This window comes from Cheilinus undulatus, linkage group 20 (assembly GCF_018320785.1).
Source record: "Cheilinus undulatus linkage group 20, ASM1832078v1, whole genome shotgun sequence".
Taxonomy (NCBI): Eukaryota; Metazoa; Chordata; class Actinopteri; order Labriformes; family Labridae; genus Cheilinus; species Cheilinus undulatus.
This window is the reverse complement of record NC_054884.1, coordinates 29,581,881-29,604,070: the sequence shown is the minus strand read 5'-3', so window position 1 is coordinate 29,604,070 and position 22,190 is coordinate 29,581,881. Positions and strand designations below refer to the sequence as shown.

The 22,190-nt window shown below is 39.1% G+C and overlaps 1 protein-coding gene across 1 annotated transcript in view; it reads right to left on the bottom strand.

Moving 5' to 3' along the window:
* The window catches only part of LOC121528890 (glutamate receptor ionotropic, NMDA 2C-like), a 101,944-nt gene that overhangs the window by 66,488 nt on the left and 13,266 nt on the right, over positions 1–22,190 (bottom strand). Inside the window, exons 2-3 of the mRNA XM_041816534.1 lie at positions 11,506–11,878; positions 6,815–6,913 (exon numbers count right to left, since the gene is read on the bottom strand). Coding sequence (XP_041672468.1) covers positions 6,815–6,913; positions 11,506–11,862 — 456 coding nt within the window. The 5' untranslated portion in view covers positions 11,863–11,878. The remainder of the gene's footprint in view (positions 1–6,814; positions 6,914–11,505; positions 11,879–22,190) is intronic.

The following is a 22,190-nucleotide window of genomic DNA, read 5'->3' as shown; positions in this document are numbered from 1 at the left end:
TGGAGACTTATCTCAGCCTAACAGTTCAAAACAGTGACAACGAGAGGTTAAAATGTTCCTGCCTCCAGACAAGCTTTTTCCCCCATGATCACGCAGGACAGTTTCTTGAATAAGGTCTAAAGACGCTCTCGTCTCATGAACTTGTCAGAAACTGGTCCAGCGTTCATCAGCACAAATAGCAGACTAATATAATCACAGCTGTGAGCCTGAATAGTGGACTAGACTGCAGGGTTTTGGTCTTCATGCATAATTGGTGAGTTTTGTCTAGGTTTGCTTCACCCTTAATGATGAAAATAATCATTTTATAATCAGCAATAGTAAACATAACTTATAACACATTTCAGGACTTTCCATACACTGTAAAAGACCGAGTGTTCCATAATTTATGCATTTTTGATTTATTAGAAAAAGATTGAATGAAGTCCCTTCAAAATAAAACTGCTAAATTTGACTTTATATTGATTTTTAATTTCTGGATACAATTTTATTAAAAATCCAATAGAACAGTCTATTTTTATCACCAAACTTGTGCCATTTGGGGTTGAATTAAATACAGCTGCTGAGAGGCCATTTCAAAATATCGCGATATATATCGTGTATCAGGATATAGCAAAAATATATATACCAACCCCCCACCCCCCGCAACCCACCACCACAAATAGATTCCGGTCCTGTGGGAAACACAGACATGTGACAAGCAAATGAGAGATAGGAACTTTTGTTGTTATCTAAAGGTTATTGTGGGGACAGCTCCTTGAAAACTGTAATACTGAAGGTGTTGCAACATGTTACAGATGCTGTGTTAGCAACCGTGGAGCTTCCAACATGTTTCTTCTGGATTCAGTTCAGTCTTTTATGTTCAATCTTCCAAAAAAAAAAAAATGCTCTAAGAACACATTATATGGCCTCCATATTTATGGGGTCGGAGGTGGGCCGCGAAAAGTTTTGGGACCTTAAAGTGGGCCCTGAGATGGAAAAGGTTGGGAACCACTAGTCTATTGGCAAGTGCATCTTGTCAGTAGAAAAGATAATTCATTAATGATCAAATAATAGCAAGATGTGCATGCATTCTAGCATTAATTTCAGTGCACATGCCCATTCTGGGTAGAGATTATGGGTGTAAAGGTACGTGTATTCAGTATGGGCCTCTCGGTACGGTACAGACATGTACCGAACAGATACATGTTGAACGAAGCTCACACACAGATGGAAACCAGAGAACAACTCACTGTCACACTGTCACACAACCACAGCAAACGACAGCAACAGCCTGAATACTCCCAGATAAAAGTGTCCTATTTAGGAACACTTTGTTTCCCAGTAAAATACAACAGTGGACAAAGACAACAACAGTAGCGCTGACATTATTCAGCAGGTGTGTCACTGACAGCATGTGGTCCAGCAGATCAATCAAAGCATTTGAAAAGGCACCACTCAAACAAGAACGTCACTGTAATGAGGAGGAACAACAAAAAGTCTCACCAGCTGGTTATGAATTTCCCATGATTTGAGATCTTTTTGTTATAACAATGGTGCTCTGGTTTTGTGAATCAAGAGAGGGGAAGAGGGGACTCTGTCATGTCTGCAGCTGTGTCAAAGGTATAGTTATCCTCAGATTTCACACGGCTCTAACCTCTGTATCTGCCAAGATGGGCTGTGAAAATTTCTCCCAAACTTTGTAGTAGGTCACACTGGTGAAAAAAGTAATCCAGAAAAAAAAAATGAGCACCTTCTACACAAAATTATTAAGTTACACTTATCTGTATTATTCATCTGCGTTTACTTAAAAATGTTAAGTTCAGTCAACACAAAAAAATATCTAGATCTAGATAAACATATTGTGTGCAATCTGTTGCCTCAATTTTATTGATTAGTTATGGTGTATCTTTTTTTACAGTGTAATCTAGTAATTAAAAAATGTATTTACTTATCAATATTTTTATTCATTGAACACCTTTTGGAAAGAGGTTGCAGCATTATTAATAATTTAAATGTAATTTATTCAGCCTATATATTTTAACATCATTTAATTTAAAAAAAATCTGTTATCTATTAGCTTTAATTACTGTACCAAAAACCTACCGAACCGTGACTTCAAAACCAATGTACGTATCAAACAGAACTTTTCCCATACCTTTACACCCCTAGTAGAGATGTTACCATTTTTTCCTTCCTGATACTGATTTCAATACCAGGGTACTTAGTACCGACAGCTACCAAGTAGACAATCCAATTCCAGTGTTTACCACCTGGACAGACATTCTTTATGGTTAAATTTAAAAATAACAGTGACAACACAGAGGGCCAGATCACAGGCTCTCTGTCCGTCTTTCTTTCAGTTAAGATAAGACAAACTTTATTGTCCCACAAATTAGTCTTGGGCTCTTCATCTATACAGCAGCTTTAAATACACATTACAAACAAAAAACACTTTGACATAAGACTCTGAGTTTTAATAAACAATTCCCCTAACAGCTTTTGAATTTAAACACTAGAGGTGTCTTCGACTAAGGATTTTCATAGTCAAATCTGATTAGTCAGATTTTGCCTTTAGTCGACTAATCGTCGAACAGCTTTTCCGCTAGACTTTTTCTGTCCCCAGTCAAAATGACCAGCAGTCCTCAAGGCCATTTAGAACAACGACCGGACATTTGCTTTAGGAAGTACAATTTTTGTAGAGTATTCTAAAAAAAAAAGGCACTTGACTTATTGGATGCAAAAAAAAGTTTTAAACTTGTATTTTGACACAAATTTGAAGTTAAAGAAATATTGCATATTCTGCGATTTGAAAATTGCAGCAGTCCATATCGGGATTTAATCTAATTTGCGATTAATAGCCCAGCTTAGTTTCGATCCAAGTGCATAAACCAGTGCAGATCAACACAGATGATCAGAGCATCCATGGAGAAGCCGGAGTATGGGGCCAGGTACTGCAGAGGAGCAGCATGAGAGTTTTGTTTAACTTTATATTTGGCTTCATTTAGCCATGCTTCATGCTACAACACATGCTATAATGCAGTAATCAGACTCTTCAACACAGCAAGTGAACCAATTAGATATATTTAACATGTATAGTTAATGAAAAATAGGGCAGTGTGGACCTCAGACAGAGATGACAGAATAGAAACAGAATGAATGAAACATATCTCAGGATAACCTCACAATATTTTCTCTGGTCACACATTCAAAACTGACTGAAAACAGCTCCTTGGCCCACTTTTGGGTCCATACCCTTTAGTTGAGAACCACAGCTTCAGGCCTTGTGAAGTTTCTGCATGTGTAAGAAATTACAAACATAATCATTTCTTGTTATCACTGCAGGGAAAGTCATTCATCAGATAGTAAAATATTGTGCAGCATAATTTAAAGTTCTGTTATCAGTAAAGCTTCTTGTTGTTTCTGTGGAGAGCTCCCTCCCTCCCTTGCCTCCTCTCTTCCTCCTCTGCCTTCTTCCTCCTGCTCTACTACTCCCATGACTCAACATCTGGATGCAGCACCCTCTAATGATCACCCAGCACACTGCAGTGACTCACAACCAGCCAGCCAAGAACACACACACAGATCGGCACACTTAAACATTAAGACAAAACACACTGAACCTCTGATTTCCAGCTCCTCTGAGAGACACTGCAATATTTTTCCTTTTTCCCTCGCAGGCCCTATTGAACAGTCTTTATGCCTTTTTGTCTCCACCGTTCTCTCTCTCTCTCTCATTTCCTTCTCGTCGCCTTCGCTTGATGTGTGTTCTGCCTGACAAAAGACACACTTTCTCTCCTCCCTTCGGTCTTTTCATCTTTGTCTCGTTCCCTCCTTCCGTGTTGTTTGCCACTGAGAGATCACTGAGACAGGAACCAGAAATAGGCGGCCCAGGCGGGTGCTGCTTCTTTTTAAAAACCCGCCATCAAAGATTCTCATCATCAGGCTATTGATAATCAAGCACTATTGAGCTCTTTTATCCCCTAAAAGAATTACACATATATCTTTTTTTCCATCCAATCCACCTGTCCCATTGTGCCAGGCACCTCTGACAAGCTTTTTTTTCTCCTGGCTGACAACAAAGAGGGCATGAGCGAGGAAGAGGCCAAGGGGGAGTGTGAAGAGGAGGGCTGAGTGAGGCCTTCGACAGGCAGACCTCTGAGGGGAGTGCTTCACTCTTTATATAATACAGAGAACTGTCAATCAATGCTTTGGGCTCGTAAAACAAGCAGTCACATTTTGTGATAGGTAACCACTGATCTGTGCATTTTGCTGTCAGGCAGAAAGGTTAAAGAACTTTAAACAGGTCCTGATCTGGTCTGCAACTCACAAACTAGTGACTGATGAGAAACAGGGCTGTCAGCATTAATTGCAATAAAATTCCACAATAAGTGCACCAGTCTAAACCAAATTAATTGTATGCCCATTGGTCAAGCCACTGCAGCATCTCCTTGCAGCTCTAGTGATGTGAAGTTAGACCACCACTATGTCTTAATTTCTTATTTCACAAAAAAAAAAAAATCACAAACAGCTCTGAAAAAGTCAATTCACCTGAACCTTGTGTTATCAAATATTTACCTTTTTACTACTGCCTTATGTCCTTTTTAATCCATAACAAGTTCCTTTTTTTCTGTGGTTGAGTTCATGCCACAATGTTAAATCTCCCCAAAGATTCTGATTTCATTTCAAAATAAAGCAGCTCTGTATCCACACAGGACATCAGTTACCCTTAAAGACCCTGTAAAATGAAAATAAATCTGTATTTAGTTTTGTTGTATGACAGGTCACTGTGTTATGAACCCCCAGGTCAAATTTTAGTCAAATAAACCATCACTACTATCTCTCTACTAGATGACTTTTGTCCTGTTAGTTTTAGCACAGCGTTTCAACATCGGATTATTAATTTTTACAAATGGGACTTGCTACGAAGTTTGGGAGAACTTTTCAGCTCTGATCTGAGAAGATGAAGAAAAACAGTTTTTCTTCGAAACAATAGTTGAAAGTACTGCATTTTGGGGTAATTTGACAAACCTTGTTGTATATATTTTGTTTCAGAATATAGAAAGCATATGACTTGTGCTTGCAGTTCATGTTAGATATATCCCGGATACTGCAATGCTATATTTCAGAAGTGAAATTTGCCATAGTCGTAGTGTTCAAAATCATGAGCACACCCCACAAAATATCCGCCATAGCTTCCTGTAAACTGGCTGCAATAGCTTCTGCATCACCAGTCAGAAAAGTACCTGAAAGGATTATGAAAAAGCACATCTGGAGTAAATAGGAGCTCTTTCTTATTAATCTGAGGTGAAAAAGAAACTGGTAAAGAAAAGAAGAAGGTTATAAAAGGTAGAGGCACTGAAATAGAGTGAGAAAAAGAGTGAGAGGTTTTGATTTCAGGATGAAAGATAAGAGCTGTGGGGGGTGTCAGACTCCTGAAGGATCTAATTAACAGTTTAATGGGGTCCTGGAGCTCTGGGAGAGCAGAAAGGAGTGCAGGCCTCTCGCTTCAAGCCACAACCTTTAATGGATTCAGCTGGAGCACAAGGCCCAAAAAACTGGATTCAAATGTGTCAAAGAATAAAGGTGAAAGAGGCAACGATGGAAGGGGAAACAAGACGAGATGAGAAGATGAGGGAAAGTCAAAAAGAAGCAAAATTGAAATGGAAATGAAAAGAAAGAAGTGAGAAAACAAGAATAACTATCTTGCTTTAAAGGAAGGAAAGGAAACAGTAAAACATCGCCTTCAGGCAGCTGTCAGCCGAGCCTCATGGAAGCATCTTTTCTCCTCTCTGTCTCTCACTAACTCACTCTGCCTTTTTCAAAACACAGCAAATCAATCACCCTCCTGCAGCTACAACTCCTTCAGTTAAAAAACTCATCTATGACGAGACATCTGTAGATATCTTTTGATTAGCAGGGAGCTGATAAATACAACATGCTATGGTTTAAAAAACATTCCTTGTAGGAGAAATGTGCAACTCACAGACATACTTTTCTGCATGCTTTGGATGCTTCTTGTAGTGGGGAATGGGTAGCAATGTGTATTCTGTAATGTGTGAGAGTGTTCATTTGCATGTGTGTTTCTATGTGTGAGAGTTGCTTCTATAAATATAAGGTGTTGATGATGGCAGATAAGCTATTAAAAGAAAAAGGAGAAGACGAGCACAGAGCGTAAGGGGAAAAAAGGATGGAGCCATTTTGCAACTAAGTGGAGAAAAATTATAGATTAAGAATCCCACTGCTGTCATCAATCTCTTTACAATCTAACCACACAGCTCACTGCTCTTCATCTCGATTCATCAATGAGATACATGCTAAATCATAGCAGGAAAAACCTGCAGCTTTAAGTGCTCAGGGGATGATTGATTAAGATGCAGATCGCCTGTAGCAGAGTTTTCCTCCTCGTAACGCTGACTTTTCCCAGCCCAGGATTAGGGGAGCTGATTAGGGTCGATGGCTGATAATTCACCCATCTGCATGGCTCATTTCCAAATATTTGCATGCAGAGTTGCTTGCCGGAGTAGGTTTCACCGCTCTGACCTACTTAAGTTGTTTTAAGCTGAATGACGCCGGTGAGGAAGAGTTCTGACTAAGACAGGAGACTGAGAAGAGGAGCTGCTGCTGCTGACAGGGTTTACATTACAAGTTCATCTTATTACTACACTGTTTTCTTTTGCTTCTTTATTTATTAAAACCCACATAGGAAATAATATATCAACACATATGAAACATACTTGTGCATCATGACTATGGAAAAGCAAGAAGGCAGATAACTCCAGTCCTAGTCAATGTTACAGAGATAGAGAGGGGTCTGCGCTCATTATTTTGACAGTACCTTGAATGGTATGACAACTGCAGAGCCGCCACTGATGCCTACGATGGGCAGCGCTGTCTGAGTGGAGAGGAAGTCCAGAATCTGTGCCACTTCTGCCACCTGAAGATGAGAAGATGAAACAGACAGAATCAGTGTACGCATGGAAGAACTTTCACAAGTTAAATATGACAGTTTTGATCAGGAGGAACATTTTAGCTGCCCAGAAAGTTGAACTCAGATTTAATCCTGCCGTACAGCAGTTGGTTCTTACCAAGCAACTGCAAAGTACAATCCAATTAGCTGACCTTACTTAAAAAATGAAACTGACTGCCTTGAAAAGAAACATTAATTTTTGACCCCAGTAAAGTAAAATTGATATTTGTTGCAACATCACTTACACTTGAATTTAAGTGAATATAAGCCCTTGCATAAAAGAAATAACAAAACAAGTCAGATTTACTCTAACCTAGCACACTCTTGATCCATGAATGCTGATATGGAGTATAAAAGCATGAAAGTCTTGCCAACTGTATCAATCCACATTAAGCCTGATTTCTGCTTCTACTGTGAGTCTACACCATTCTGAGCACCCCATACTTCTGCCTTGGTGTATCCACGTCTCACTGCAATACTCAAATGTGCCATTTTTATGCCAGTTCCTAGTCCCGTCACCACATTTCCTGCTTGTTTGTGTACTGGAAACCACTGCAACTGAGACTGAGTATGTTATGTTTGAGTTGGAGCGAATTAATTGTTGGTACAAGTTGATAAACTACAGTTCTATCAAAGAAGAATGAAGAGACGCTAGAGGGGATTGAGAGTGCGGCTGCTGAATCAGCTGAGGCGGATGACAAGGGAATTTTTTATGTTTGTTCAGCCATTCAGAGACATGGATGAGGAAATGTACATCTGATATTTTCAGACATCGGCAAATATTTGTGTGTCTTTTTTGTGGGGCTCAAAATGAGTTGTCAGAATTTCTTTGCTACAGCATTTAATGGGACATACATGTCTGCAGTACACGTAGCTACACAGGGGAGCTCCACCCTAACACTCACCCTCTCCACCATGATAAAAGAAAAAACAAGGCTCTATCGGTCACTGGATGCCAGAAAGGCACAGTTATGGGAGCTTGGCTAATAAAAATGAACTAATTGTTCCAGCTACTGAAGGCCCAATTCGCCAGGCATTCAAAGAAAGCCTATGTGGTGGAGGTAAAGTGGCCCTTTTCGGGCTCGTAAAATGAAAGGTGCCAGGTCAGGACCAGATTGGGTCCAGAATTAACGCTGTCCAAGCTAGCACTGGCCATCAGCTCAATCAACCAGCCAAGGATGGCACAGGATGTCAGCTGCATGTGTAGACCTCTGCATAGGATTCAGAGTTATGTGGACCTACTAAATCAGCTATATGAGCTTCAACACAGATGCATAAATCAGGCTTTAGCAAGGTGATACATTTTCTGCTAATAAACATCAAAATGGAAAATGTTCATCTTGATTATTCATGCTCATACCTCAGAATCAAGGATGAGATTTTTCATTAATTCTATAATCTCATTAAAAATATAGAATTATTTTTATCATCTGGAGCATTATTTGAGGTATTAATTTGCCTCTGAGTTGGCTGGAGGTAGAGGGGACATGTTTAGGAAGTATGGGTGAAAAAAAGCCCAAAAGAAAGTTACATGACTGAGTGCGAAGAGCCAGAATAATGACAAATGTTTGGATTGAAGGGTCACACACAAATACAAAACCTTTTAACCAACACTGCTATTACAGCCCCCGAGGTTTGATCCAGCTTAATAAAAGGGTGTCACTGATGGGGCTTTGACTTCAATTATCGATGATTTTATTTATCTTAAAGGCTACCATGTTTTCTGCCGTCATACTTGATCATTTGTGTGCCTCATTAAGAGGGTCTGGTCTGCCTCGTATGTCTATCATTTGTGAGTGTATTTGACCCAACCTCAAACGTTCTAAAAGTGTTTTTGATAACTGAGATGAGCCACTAGACATTGGATATTGGATTTAACCATCTTACTTTCTCCAACAGAAGCAGGGAAGATTTTAGACAGGTTTTACACCATTTAAACCAAAAACTCTTCTTTGCAGTCAAATGAACAAACATTAACAAGATGCTAAAGCTTATTTTTATTTCAGTTTATTTTTATGCTCTGCCATGTTTTTTCTTGCAAAGTAATTACTGTCTTTGTCAAATCAATTGCTCAATGCCAAACTTTGCCGGGGTAAAGTTTATAGCGGGCACTTTAAGCCTGGGTGCTGTAAATAGCTTAAAAAGACACATTTAAGAAGCAGAATAAAATGATAAGTGATAGATGATAAATGAAAAGTTAATTTAAGAGAAATGATTCTTCTTCTTGTGTTCTAAAAAAAAACAGAATAAAAATGGATGGCAGTTACTAAGTCTGTAGGGATTTGGATTGAGAATCTAGGGTCTTTGGCTGAAGTCAAAGTATGTAATTTGGGCCTGGTTGCAGGGAGCATGCCATAACACTTTCTGGATACTACCAGCTGAGGTTCAGTTGAGCAATGCACTCAACTCCCAACAGCTAAGGCTCTTTCTGCATGCAGCCCCTTCATCCTGGCCCCATTTACATTTTGCATAAAAGCTTTCAGCATTTGGATACCAAGTGATTGCACTTTAGTACATGCATCCACACTATGCATTGAGAAAACATCTTCAGTGACAAGCTGACAATCAAGCTCACTTGGCCACCTTGTTATGCAGTGAACAGTCCAACATCATTTTTGTAGCTCTCTGGCTGTGGCTTGGTATCCCTACAGGCTGTGTGCAGTGATGCTGTGGGCAATATAAAGGAAGGGGGGCAAATGAGCCACAAGCTAAGAGCTAGCGGTGCCTCTTTAACAGCTTTTCTCCCTCATTTTATCAGAAAACATTCTTTTAAAGGACATGGTTATATTCTATGTGGAAAATAAATCTTGTGGGGTACTACCTAGATTGGAATGGGGTGGGTATCAAAATCTGGAACTGGTACCAACGCATCCAATACCAGCTGTGCCGCATTACATCACAGATTTCTGTATTTTATTTTGCTATCCCAGCACACCCAACACAACCAGCTGCCACTCCAAATAAAAGGCCAGAAATATGGCATGTGATTTATTTGGACTTGTTTTACTACAGCGGAACATGGACTGCTTTTGATTGTTTTGCTGTCCAGAAATATGCCTCTGCTCTGTTTGTCTACCTAACAAGGACACAGTCACACTGACTGACACATTTACTTGATTGTTTGTCTCTGATGCAACAACCAACCATACTGAAATAACAACTCTGTTACGAGTAGGGATGCACAATGTTGGATTTTTGCCAATATCCGATATGCCAATATTTAAAGATTCATTTTAGCCAATACCGATATCAATACCAATATTTAAATATGCTTTTGGGACAAAAAATTTCAGTCCTCAGGACACACTTTAAGGTTTGAGGATGACCAAGGAAACAAACTTTTGTCCTTAAAAACACTTTTAAGTTTAAAGAATGAGAATAAATAAAGAAAAAGACCTCAACTGACATAGGTTTGCTGGTTCAGACTAAAACTCAACTAATTTATCAGTGTATATAGACAAAGTTTTCAGTCCATATATGCTGAAATAGACAGGGAAAACACTGAATGTGAATAACGGCAGAAATTTTGATATCTGCCGATATTTACCTTTTTAAGCTAATATCTGGCGATACCAATACTAGACTGAGATTACCGTGCATCCTTAGTTACAAGGAAGTTATGATGCATTGTTCGCTGACAAAGCACTTTCAAGAGTTGGCTCTTTTTGTGAACGATGGGGACCAGCCCCTATTTGAGAAGAGGTATTCATTTTTTCTCTGTTTGTTGTTGATTTAAAGACATTATTAATGAGCAGAGGCAAACATCTGGATCTCTAAAAGGGGCCATTATTCCAATGCCCATTCCCAGTCCCAGTCCACGCATCATTTTAACTGTGTGCCAGTACGTGTTGCATCAACAAAATTAATCCAATTTGGATGAAGGCATCCCAGACCACCTTCATATGCCGTCTTAGCTATTGCATATCAAACCATGTAGGGGCATCCACACAAAGCATTAGGATTATCACTCAGGGTCTGAATGCCCCAAACACTTATAAATCCCTGTTAATATACTTTCTAAATGGGGTGTCTGATATCTTTCCACTAGTGAATACTGTTTATGGGTGTGTTTTTGTGTTTTATTTGAAGTAAAAAAGGGTGTCTTCATCATCTATCCACCCCGTAGTAGCTTGGTTTGCTTTGGTAGGTTGTAAGGAAACTGAAGTTTCACCTGGAGCTGTTTGATTACAACTAAAAACCTTCTAAATGTAGCTTTAAGTAAAGTCTATGTGAGAACTCCTTCCTCTGGTAGAAGCAATGCTTCCAGTGCTATTTATTTACTTTTCATAATTTGATGTGTGTTGTGCTCCCTGTATAATCAAGCATCCTAATTTAATTTGAGCAGAGACAGGACATGCCTTCCATCTTCATCAGTTCTTCTTGCCTTTTACAGGCCCACTTTGTGACTAAGGCAAATTGACGGTGGCTTGTTTCACACAAAATGTAACCATGTGCTGCTTTTAGCAAACAAAGATGTAGGTGATTGAGCAGCATGACACTTCAGTGGAGGTCTCAGAAAAAAATAAATGAAATAAAACAATGCATGGTTGATTTTTTACCTGTGCACCAGCGCCGGAGCCCACATCATCCTCAAACACCACGCCATGCAGCTTCTCTGTTGCCATGGTATCACAGAGGTGTGTAAGCAGGTCACGGGGGTTGGTGTCATTTACTAGCACGGTCACCGGGCTGACCACTATGGGCAGGTCGACAAAGTTTTCCCCGCTGAGACGACCTCGGACCTCATTCCGGTAGCTGGAACCGCTGAACACCACCGCCACGTTGATGGACGGGTGGAGGAGGAGCGGTCGGGCCTGCAGAGGCAGCGGGGAGGAGATGAGCAGGAGGAGGAAGAGGAGGAGGAAGAGGAGAGGAGGCCAAGGGGAGGGAGGAGGATGTCCCCTGGGAATGGCCATGTTGGCAACCTACGGCCTGGAAAAGATGGATGGAAAGGGGGCAGAGGATGAAGGGAGAAAGAAAGAGGGCAGAAGTCAAAAATACAGTTCGCTTGTCTTTATGATGTTTTTGACATAATTTATCATAATCTGTTTGTAAATTCATCCCTTATCAGTGTGTTTTCTGTGTGGCTCTTTTGTTTAGAGTATTAGCCCTGCTTTTAGCCTCTTGTGTCATGAGGCAAACTGTGTGTGTATGTCAGTGTGTGCAAGCGTGCATGCATGTAATCCTCTATAATCCAACCCCCCAGTGTGATGAGTGTAATCACCTCTCCATCTCTGCACAACTACGGTTTAACACACAAGCACACAGAATAGAGACAAGGAAGCCCAAACTTTCACACAGATCCTACTCTATTAAAAGAGAAATTATACTTTATTACTTAAGACAGCCTTTTCACTGATGGTCAGTAATGTCACTGACCAGTAGAAAAGCCAGAGATTTAAAGTTTCCCCTCAATTTTTTAACCCTCCCATCAAAACTTCTCAGGAGTTGTATGGTAATGGGCACATGTGCAATCTTCTCATTTAAGGATAAGAAATACCAAACATTAAACCTGAAACACATAATGCTGTATCTTTCTGTTGCTTGTTGCAAAACTAGAACTCACCATTTGCTCTTTTCCATAACTAATCTGCAGGAAAAAGACCATCTGATATCACATTAGTGCAGCTTTTTATCAGAGCACAGAGGGAACTGACCACTGAGCTGCAGAGCCTGTGTGTCATATGACTAAAATGTAAACACAATGCAACGCTGCTGTTGTCACAGAAACACTGGCATATAGCTGGGGCAGAATATGAGTTGCACAAGAGAGTGCTGGTTAACAGGCCAATACTGCCACACATGCAGACTATTAATGTGACAGACATACTGCAAAGTTGTAACTTTCAGAGAATATACCTGCAGCTTATACATGTTGTAGGGACACGAAAATCACATGCGGTGAGGCACCTAGAGTGGGGTTGGGAACCTTGAGTCACATTCCCCTCTCCATTGGCTCTCTGCAGCTGTCCAAAAAAACAACTAAAGGAAAACTTTTTTACAGCATTTTTTACTCATGTTATTTTAGATAGCTCTGCTTATTTTTCTGTAAAATATGCAGCTTTTTCGTTTAATTATTATTACTTTATCTAATTTTGAAATATTTTATCAACTTAAATCATGCTGTGGGTCTACAGCACAGCATAAACTATTAAAAGTGAAGAGGTCAGTATGTGGTCATGTATGAAGTGGCACCTGAAACAGGAGTTTTGTGCACTGATGTTGATAGCTGCTGCAGGAGGAGTGTTGCTCGTTAGCTGCGCTGTTAGTTTTAGCAATGCTAGCTCTCAGCGTTACTAATGTTTACATAGCCATGATATACTGACTTAGCAATGATGCCTGCAGCTGTGGGACACAGCTGAATAAAAGTGAAGTACTTTAGGAAAGAGTCAAAAGCCTGAACTCACATCATAAGTCAACACCAAGAGTTAAAATAAGCACAACAGCCACGAACTGCTGAGCATCATTTTAGGGATCTATCTCCTGATACTGCAAGAACAACAAAATAGCACAAACCATCATCATTTTCATCTAATAATCTCTAATTTCCACATACACCAACTGCACCATAATCCAGCGCACAGCGGTTCTGCTCTTGTTAAAGGCTGGCAACTTACAGACTGGACATGTGTCAAGAGCATGTGTCTTAATTCAACTGTCTGTTTGTAAAGCACTTTGTGCTACATTTTATTGTATGAAAAGTGCTATATAAATAAAGTTTGATTTGATTTGATTTGATTTGATTTGATTAAGAGCGCTGCTTAATGCAGCGCAGCCCTGAGCAGCTTGAAGGCACAAAGTCTCAGGAGAGTTACAAATTCACACAGGAATATTATGCCAGTAGTGGATTCTTTTGCCTTTATGGGGTTAATTTGCCTTTCAATTTGACATGATTCCATGATTTTATTGCTTCCACAATGGGCAAGTACATTATGAAGTTAAAAGGTTTATGTTTAGCACAAAGAATCAGTGGATTCATATAAAATTCTATGGTTTTCCAGCTAAAGTTAACTTTCCCTTATCAATGGCACTGTAGTTATTCTGACCTCTGAATGACCTTTTGCTTGTGCCACAAGAAGAGATGTAATGTTGATATAGTGTTGACTTACAAACATGAGTCCATGCATTGTGTTGTATTTTGAAGTTGACAGGATACTTTGTACGTTTGTCCTGCTGTTTGGATTGATCTGCTCTGGATAGGTGGACTCAGTACGGCAGTGGCATCTACTGGAACTAGCTTCTGGGACACATCAGAGCTGGACCAAAGCGCAGGAAGTGAAATAGTTACAATTGACTAGAAGGGGAGCAATTTGCTCTGCAGTGGACTTTGTGGGCAGATTGTGGTGCACTGCTGAGCAGTGGAAATTGGAGGTAAGATCAACTGTTCAGTATATTTTTTTATGCAAAATTTTCTGATATATATATTAAGTTGTCTGGCATAGCTCACACATCTTTTTATATCAAAATATTTTGCAAATTAAGTACAAATAAATCTTATCTTTGTTTTGTGGTTTTCCTCTGTGTATCTACACTGCTTAAATCAGCAAATCAACAAATGTAGGCCAAGAGCTGCATTATCTTGAACACATTTTAACAAGCTTTAAAATGTCAAATAATGTTATAAAGCTCTATTGTTCACAGCAGACTGTAGCAGATCATAAAATAAGCTCCCCTTCATAACAAACAGAAAAACAGGAATCGGGAACTGATTAATTGAAAACCGATGTCAAATTGAATTGTGCATCTAGAAGATAAACTTCAGATTCTTAAATCATTCAAACATAACTGCATAATCCAAAATTTAACTATGTAAATGTGAATTCAAATGCACTTCATTTTCCTGGTTAGAATTTCAATTTTTCACATTGCAATAAAATTTAAAAAGATATGAAAAAGTCTGTTTTTCTCCAAAAGTGTTCAGCCCTATTGATGGTATCAGTTAATTATAACATCATCCACATTTTCTTTGTTGGTCATCATAAACCATGATATTACAAGGATTATTAGAGAGTAAAGCCTGCAGAGAATAAATTCTTGGATTAAAAGTAAAGACTAAAATGTGAGCACTTTTATGGACTAAAACTAGACTAAAATGTTTTAAGTTTTCGTCGACTAAAACTAGACTAAAACTGAAAAGGACAGAAATGACTGAAATGTGACTAAAACTAAAATGCATTTCATTTGAAGACTAAAACTAAGACTAAAATAAAAATACCTGCCAAAATTAACACTAAAAAAGAAGAACAAAAAGTAAAAGGAGAAATTATTTTGCCATTAAAAACAACCATACTCGTTAAAGTTTTGAATTACAGTGACTGCTGATATGAGTGTACAACAATTTAATCTTGATCTTACAAAGTTGGATCTTACTTTTCTATTTAATCTAAGGAGTGGTAGCTTGCTCAACTTCACACGGGATCAATACTTCATTTGAAACAGTAAATCAGAATGAATGCATTGATTGTTTTTGTGTTGTGAAACTTTAATATTCTGTCTAACTTTATCAATGTGCAGACAGTGAAACTTTGCAAGGGGTGATCAACAGACCCTTAAATCAAGCTTTAATCATCGTTTGCCCCTGCCCTCCAGAACAGCACATATAACTCAACTGTGATCTCCATTAAGGTTCAGTCACTACAGAAGCCTTGTTAGAAAAAATAAATAAATAAAAAAATCAGGTTGGATGTCAGCTGAAAGCCATAAACAAACAGATGTGGCCAATGTCAATGTTCAAGTCTGATGTTCTGTTGTCCCATCCATCCAACATAATCTCCTCTTTATGTGGACTCTGTGGCTTACTTTATTCTCTTTCACTGCTGGAGAGCTTTGTCACTTAAGTTTACATTTTGTTGTTTCTCCATTTGTATTTGTTTTGTCAGATGACACCCTCTAGCAGGTTGGTCAGTAGTTGGTCGATAAGCTCTTGTCTACTAGGGGTGGCCCCATGATACAATATATCATGATACTTGGGGCACGATTAGATTTTAATGCGATTTTAAACATTTTGCAATACAGTAAATATTGCAATACCACATATTGCGATATATTGCAATCCATACCATTTTCTTCAGCTGTTTAGCTGATTTAGCACAAGTCTTGCCCTCATGATTATCGTATTTCTGCAGCATTTTAGCATTTTATTTCCATGTAGCACTTATTGCAAACTTTCCCCTGGTGCTAACATGTTTTCTTTACTAACTTTCTCCTGCTCTATAACGTCACCTCTGCTGGCCTAACTGGACAAACAATTGTCCAAGCAAATGATTTTATTTTTCCATTACCACAGACTTCAATTCATATTAGCAAAAAATTTGAAAAAAATCAATACTTGGTGGACGAGATGATATGATATATCAGCAGACAAAATATCACGATACTATGCTGTATCGATTTTTTTCTCCCACCCCTATTGTCTACCCAAAATCTTATTGGTCAGACACTGGTGCAGCAGAGGTAGAGAGAGAAAGGTGAGTAGCAGTGAAGGATCAAGAAAAAATGAAAGCTGGTAGACAAAGCAGTGTATGCGGATACATCAGGCATTATGACTGTTTTACAGCGGTAACGCTCTGACAAACTTAAAAACACGTTCACAAAATGTGCAGGGAGGAACAAGATTAAGTCTGATAAAGCTGCTGACATAGCGATGGGAAAGCTGCTCCACACCTTTTCATAGCTTCTTCCTCCTTAACTGTTGGCAAATACGTTTTATTGTGTCACTAAGCGGTCTCATTAAAAAGCACGTTAACATTAATGCTTGTCACAGACAGATAGAAAGCATAGGTTGGAAAAACAACTGCCACCCTTGAGTGTCCCTTGAATGTTTTGTTTATGTCCCAGTCTGCAAACTTACAGTCCTGTTCAGTAAAAATACTCTGCATGCTGACTGTTAAAGTATTTATGTCCATAAATTACACATTTCAGCCTGAAAGTCTTTATTATCAATGTAGGATAACAACAGATACTACAAGTAATTATGCAATTTTATAAAGCTATTGTGCCGTGATCACCAGTTCCTTTAGCAAAGCTACAGTTTATAGAGCCTATATTTTCTATAAATGCTTGTTTTGTTTTTTAGACTACTAGGAGAACACAAGAAAGGCACTGTGACTGATTTAACTGCTCTTAATATAAAAAGGATTTTCTTTGTTTGCTGAGCAATCAGTTGGTCAGTGCAATTTTAGATGTCCAAGTTGTTCTTTGGTTGACTACAGCCCTGGTCACATCACCAGTGGCTGGATGGTGCAGTGGTTGGTAACCCACCTCACAGCCAAAATGTTTCTTGCGATATAGTGTTGAGTAGTAGCAGACCTTGAAGTAGAACAGAAGCTACTGGTGAGCAGTAGTGACAAGCGGAGGTGGACTGCTCAACCATACTTCAGAAACTATCACTGTAGGCTGAGATCTCAACCACCATACTGGTAGCTTGCAGCAAACTCCACATACTGAAAACAGATGGTACTAAAGGAGCTACACAGCTGCACAGAAGCCGCATGTTGTGGATGTTGCTTGAAGCAATGGAAATCGTATGCATAAGACATTTGAATATTTCCCCCCTCTGGCAAACCCCCAAAAACTGACAGTTTTACTCACTAGTGCAACTTATATTCTGAATAGTACGGTCACTATTGGTGTACAAACAACATTCATCTTAAATCAGTGAGTAAACCAACATTTCCATCTGAACCAAACATCTTTGATCAAGCCTTGGCTGTTTGAAGATGTCATCTTATTTAATCAGTACCTTTGAACCTTTAATAAAGCCAGGTGAGCTTTCTTATAATGAATAAAGATCCCCACATACACGCATGCATTCGATGGGAGGTTTTATATGAAGTGTCAGTTTCATCTGTAGCCATCAGAGACGCCCTGGTAATTAACAGCACCTCCAAGCTTTGATTCAAAGCTCCTTTCAAAGAAATATGAGGTTCACTGTGTCCCTCCCCTTTTCAATGTTCATGCTTCAGGCGTGTCAATCATTTGTCTTCATAAGGTTTAAAGCTCCTGGGTTTTATATGCCTATAGCAATAAAAATACATTTGAAACCTTTAAAAGACAATAAATCCTTATTATTAGATGCTGTTGATCAACCTTGGTCAATGCAGGTCAAAGAATGATGGAAATGGAGCGCCTGTTATTATTAAGGGTTACTTCACAGATATCTCTTTGGTTTTTTTTTTTATTTATTTATTTATGTCATACAGGTGGTATTGATTGTTTTCTCCATGTTCAGATTTGTTAATCCCGAATTATGTTTTACAGTTAACCTTCTTACAAATAATTTATGCATTGAGTGGTGTCGTCAGCGTATAGTCACATTTTAGACATCTGGCCCTGTTAGTTTTGAATTCAAATCCATATGAAAAAATGATTTATTGTAAAGTAAAAGCACATCTTAACATCTGATTTATGCAGATCCCCCAGAGAATATATATGCAGATTTCATACACTGAAGCCAGCTGTCTTGGATTTTTTTCTTATGTTAATCCTTTTATTGCTTGTTTTGACACACTAATATTATTTAGCTCAAATGTATCATTAAATCTGGATGTAAGCACCGAGCAGCTGTTAACCCACCACCCACTTGTGCTTGGCAAAGATTAAAATAAACAAACCCCCACACAGAAGAACTTTATAAGGGTTCCAAGTGGAAGACATAAGACGAAGATCATCTAGTAGTATTTATAAAATATGTAGAATTAAAGACAAATAAAAAAGGTGACGTTCTGAATAAAATATGGCAAACATTTATAAAGATCCCTTATATCTTTGGAGTAATGACTCTAAAAAAAAAGTAAAACCAAACTCACTCTGGAGGAGGGTTAAACCCACATAATTATGCACGAATGTTCTATGAATGTTTGAACCAGCTGAGCTAAGCTAACTAGTTTAGCCAGTCTTTGGTTTGTATGTTAACAAACCTGTTTCCAATCTAAGTATGACTTCTACCTTTTCAATAAAATCTATCATTATATTTCCAAAAGCCAAGACTATCTTACATTTCATATTGACTGATAAATCCTCACATCAAGCTGATAAATAAATGACTTATAGTAGAGCTAGTAATTTTGGGCTCGATATGGCCAAAAATTAATATGGAGATATTAACACTATAGATATTAGACTATAGGATATGCATTGCGATGTTTTGATATCTCCTCTAAACTACTGTGTGTTAAATTCAGCCACATGATGCATAGAACGACACCAGTGTGATGATTAAAGCAGACCCATCTAGAGCTTCTCTACAGTCTTAAATTGTGAATGAAAATTTTACGTATTTCCTCTGTTATTCACTGTTGTTGATTAAAATAAAAGATTATTTACTCGTTAAGGGTGACACCTACACAAAACTCACCAATCACAAGATGCAACACTGTAGTCTTGTTCACCCATTCAGGCTCACAGCTTTGATTACATTAGTCCTGCTATCTTTGCTGATGCACACTGGACGAGTTTCTGACAAGTTCTCTGACATGAGAGCGTCTTGCAGACCTTGAGCAAGGAGCTCTCCTTTGTGATCATCGAGAAAATAAAACTTGTTTGGAGGCACAAACTTTATAACTCCCAGTTGTGGGTGTAATGTAGAGTTCTGCTGGATCGTAGATCCCTACTTGTAAAGAAGTGGGTCCCATTTGTTAGCTGGCAGGGAGTCTTCAGCAAAAAACAAACAAACAAACAATGCCAAGGCAAATCATACTGTAGGTGGAGTGTTTTATTGAGATTTTTTTAATCATGACTTTTCAACGACACTCACTGGGACCATGTCTTTGGCCATGTGTTGTGTTACTGCCGTTGTCATCTTGTGGCTTATTTGATTTGTGTTTTTAATCATTTCTCAGTTCATTGTCTGTAACTCAGTTCATTGTGCTGCTGCCTGTCTTGGCAAGGACACTCTTGTAACTAACTCACTCTGGCTGTTTATCTGCTCTCTCTGCACATCACACAGATACAAAAATCCACATGCATGGAGGAAAGTTGTTGGATGGGCAGGGGAGCGTGCTGTCTGCTTCATGAGAGAGGCATTTGGAGACAGTGGGAGAAGCAAAACTGCAGCAAGAACTGCTTATAACTTCAGCATAATCTATACTGATTGTGGCAATATAGTCATTTTATGCATCTAACCTGGCAGAAGCAGCAATACGTACTCGATATATACTGGATATATCACCCACCCCTAACTCGTAGTAGCCACAGCCTGTAAGCTAGTCAGCAGCTTGTTCACTAAACCACTACACTGCAGTATGGTCTCCACCGCAAAGTTCAGTTTTTATAACATTTCTGTGACACATTCTTCTTATTATTATTGTTTTAAGAACTGGTGACTTACAAAGTTGGCAGATGATGCTACAGATATATATTTGACAACAACAATCATCTAAAACATCCAGACTGGCGCAGAAACAGGATGAAGGCTGCAAAACACAGAAACAGTAAGTGGGTCCTGACTTGTTCAAGCTTCTGACTGGAGAGCCGGTCAAGTGTTCATTTAACTGTGTAATCTCTGGGTAAAGGCAGGATAATGGGGTTTCAGATTAGCAGTGTGTGTGTGTGGATGTGTGTGTGTGTGGTGGGGGTGGTGGTAGGGAAGTTGAGAGGGTGGGTGTGTCTGCTCCAGATTAGCAGCAATACAACAGCATGTCATTACGCCAGAGAAAGGATGAGAACAACAAGGGTTTGACAACAATGTGAGGCATCTGAATTTCAATCACACACAAACACCGAGCAGCTCAAAGCAACAATCAGCTGACTGTCTTCTTATCTTTAAATAAATGGAAACAGATGATTGTTGCAGACAGAGAGAGATTAATAGGATAACATCTGTCCTTATCATCCCTAAATCCTGTTTTGTTTGTGCACTTATTTTCCCAAAATTACGCTATGCATGCAAGCAGCTTTTCTATTATTATGGAGATTGCTTGGTGGAGTGCAGCTCTGCTGTGTGTGATAAACTGATTGGGACCAACACAGGACTTCACCTGCACATACATCAGACTGGCTGCATCCATTCAAATTAATCTTACTTTTATGTAAGCTACCTGTGCACCAACAGAGTTAAATTTCAGAGGGCAAGGGTGAAAAACACAACAAAAACTGCATGAAAGCCCTCCTAAACTGATACAAAATGAGCAAGAAGAGAAAAGAAGGCCTATTCTCTCAAAAGACTGAATGCCAGCATGTGTGGGCTAAAACTTGCAGTTCTTGATGTGGCCACCTCAGGCTGGCTCCAAGATTAAGTCGACCCCTATTAGGTCTCATGTTAAAATGCTCAACTTAACAGCATTATTTAACATGTTTACAACCTGATGTGACTATTTTGGTAAGTGAAGATAATTTCTCTAAACAGGACAATTGCACAGGTAGAGAACACTAAAATAATTCAGCCACAGACTGTATAAATAGTGATACAGTCTGTGTGACATCACCCACAGACCAAAGCTCGGTACTCTGAGACAAAAGGCGAACAATAACATGGTTCCTTGCAGTCCTTCCTGACTGCAAGAGAGTGGAAGAGTAGTCAATTTTCTATGCCAGACACAAACGCAGCATTGCATGCACATGTGTAATGACGTCGGTAGCAGCTAACTGAATCAACGAAACAAGCATGGCTGATAGGAAGCCCTCCACTTTTCAAAATACCATGCAGGTTACGCTGCAATATTTGTGACGTGAAGTTCAAGGTTTACCACGGCAAAACTTCTAACCTGAGGATGCAGTGTGACGGTTTATGATTCAGATTGATGATCGGTTCCCACTGCCTCCTGCTCGTTCAGCCATCTCTCGCTCTTGCTCTCATACCGTATCCTTACTTTAAACACCATGATTTGCCTGTTTATCATGTGAGTGCAGTGTGAGTGCATCCTAAAATTTGCTCTCCATCTCTCCAACTTGGCGCAGCTGGTGCCGTAAGAAGCTCTCTGTCAGGATGGATGGATTCAGAGTGATTTTGAAGGAGTAACAGAGCCACAGGCTCATCCTCACTGCTTATTTTCATCACAGAATGAAACAGTTTGCCACTTTCTGTTAACTTTTTACAGTGAATACAAATATAACATAACAGACCCTGTGTGCGACGTTTATGCTTCTGCGTGGATGGTCACATGATTGATTGATGAGTGAGGAGCAGACTCTGCCTTACCAGAGAAAGATGACATCTTAGTTCTGTTGGAAAAAGAACTGCACGAGGAAAGAAGATATGCAGTACACGTAGTTCATGGAAGAGGAAGTAGTTTGTTTACTTTCATTT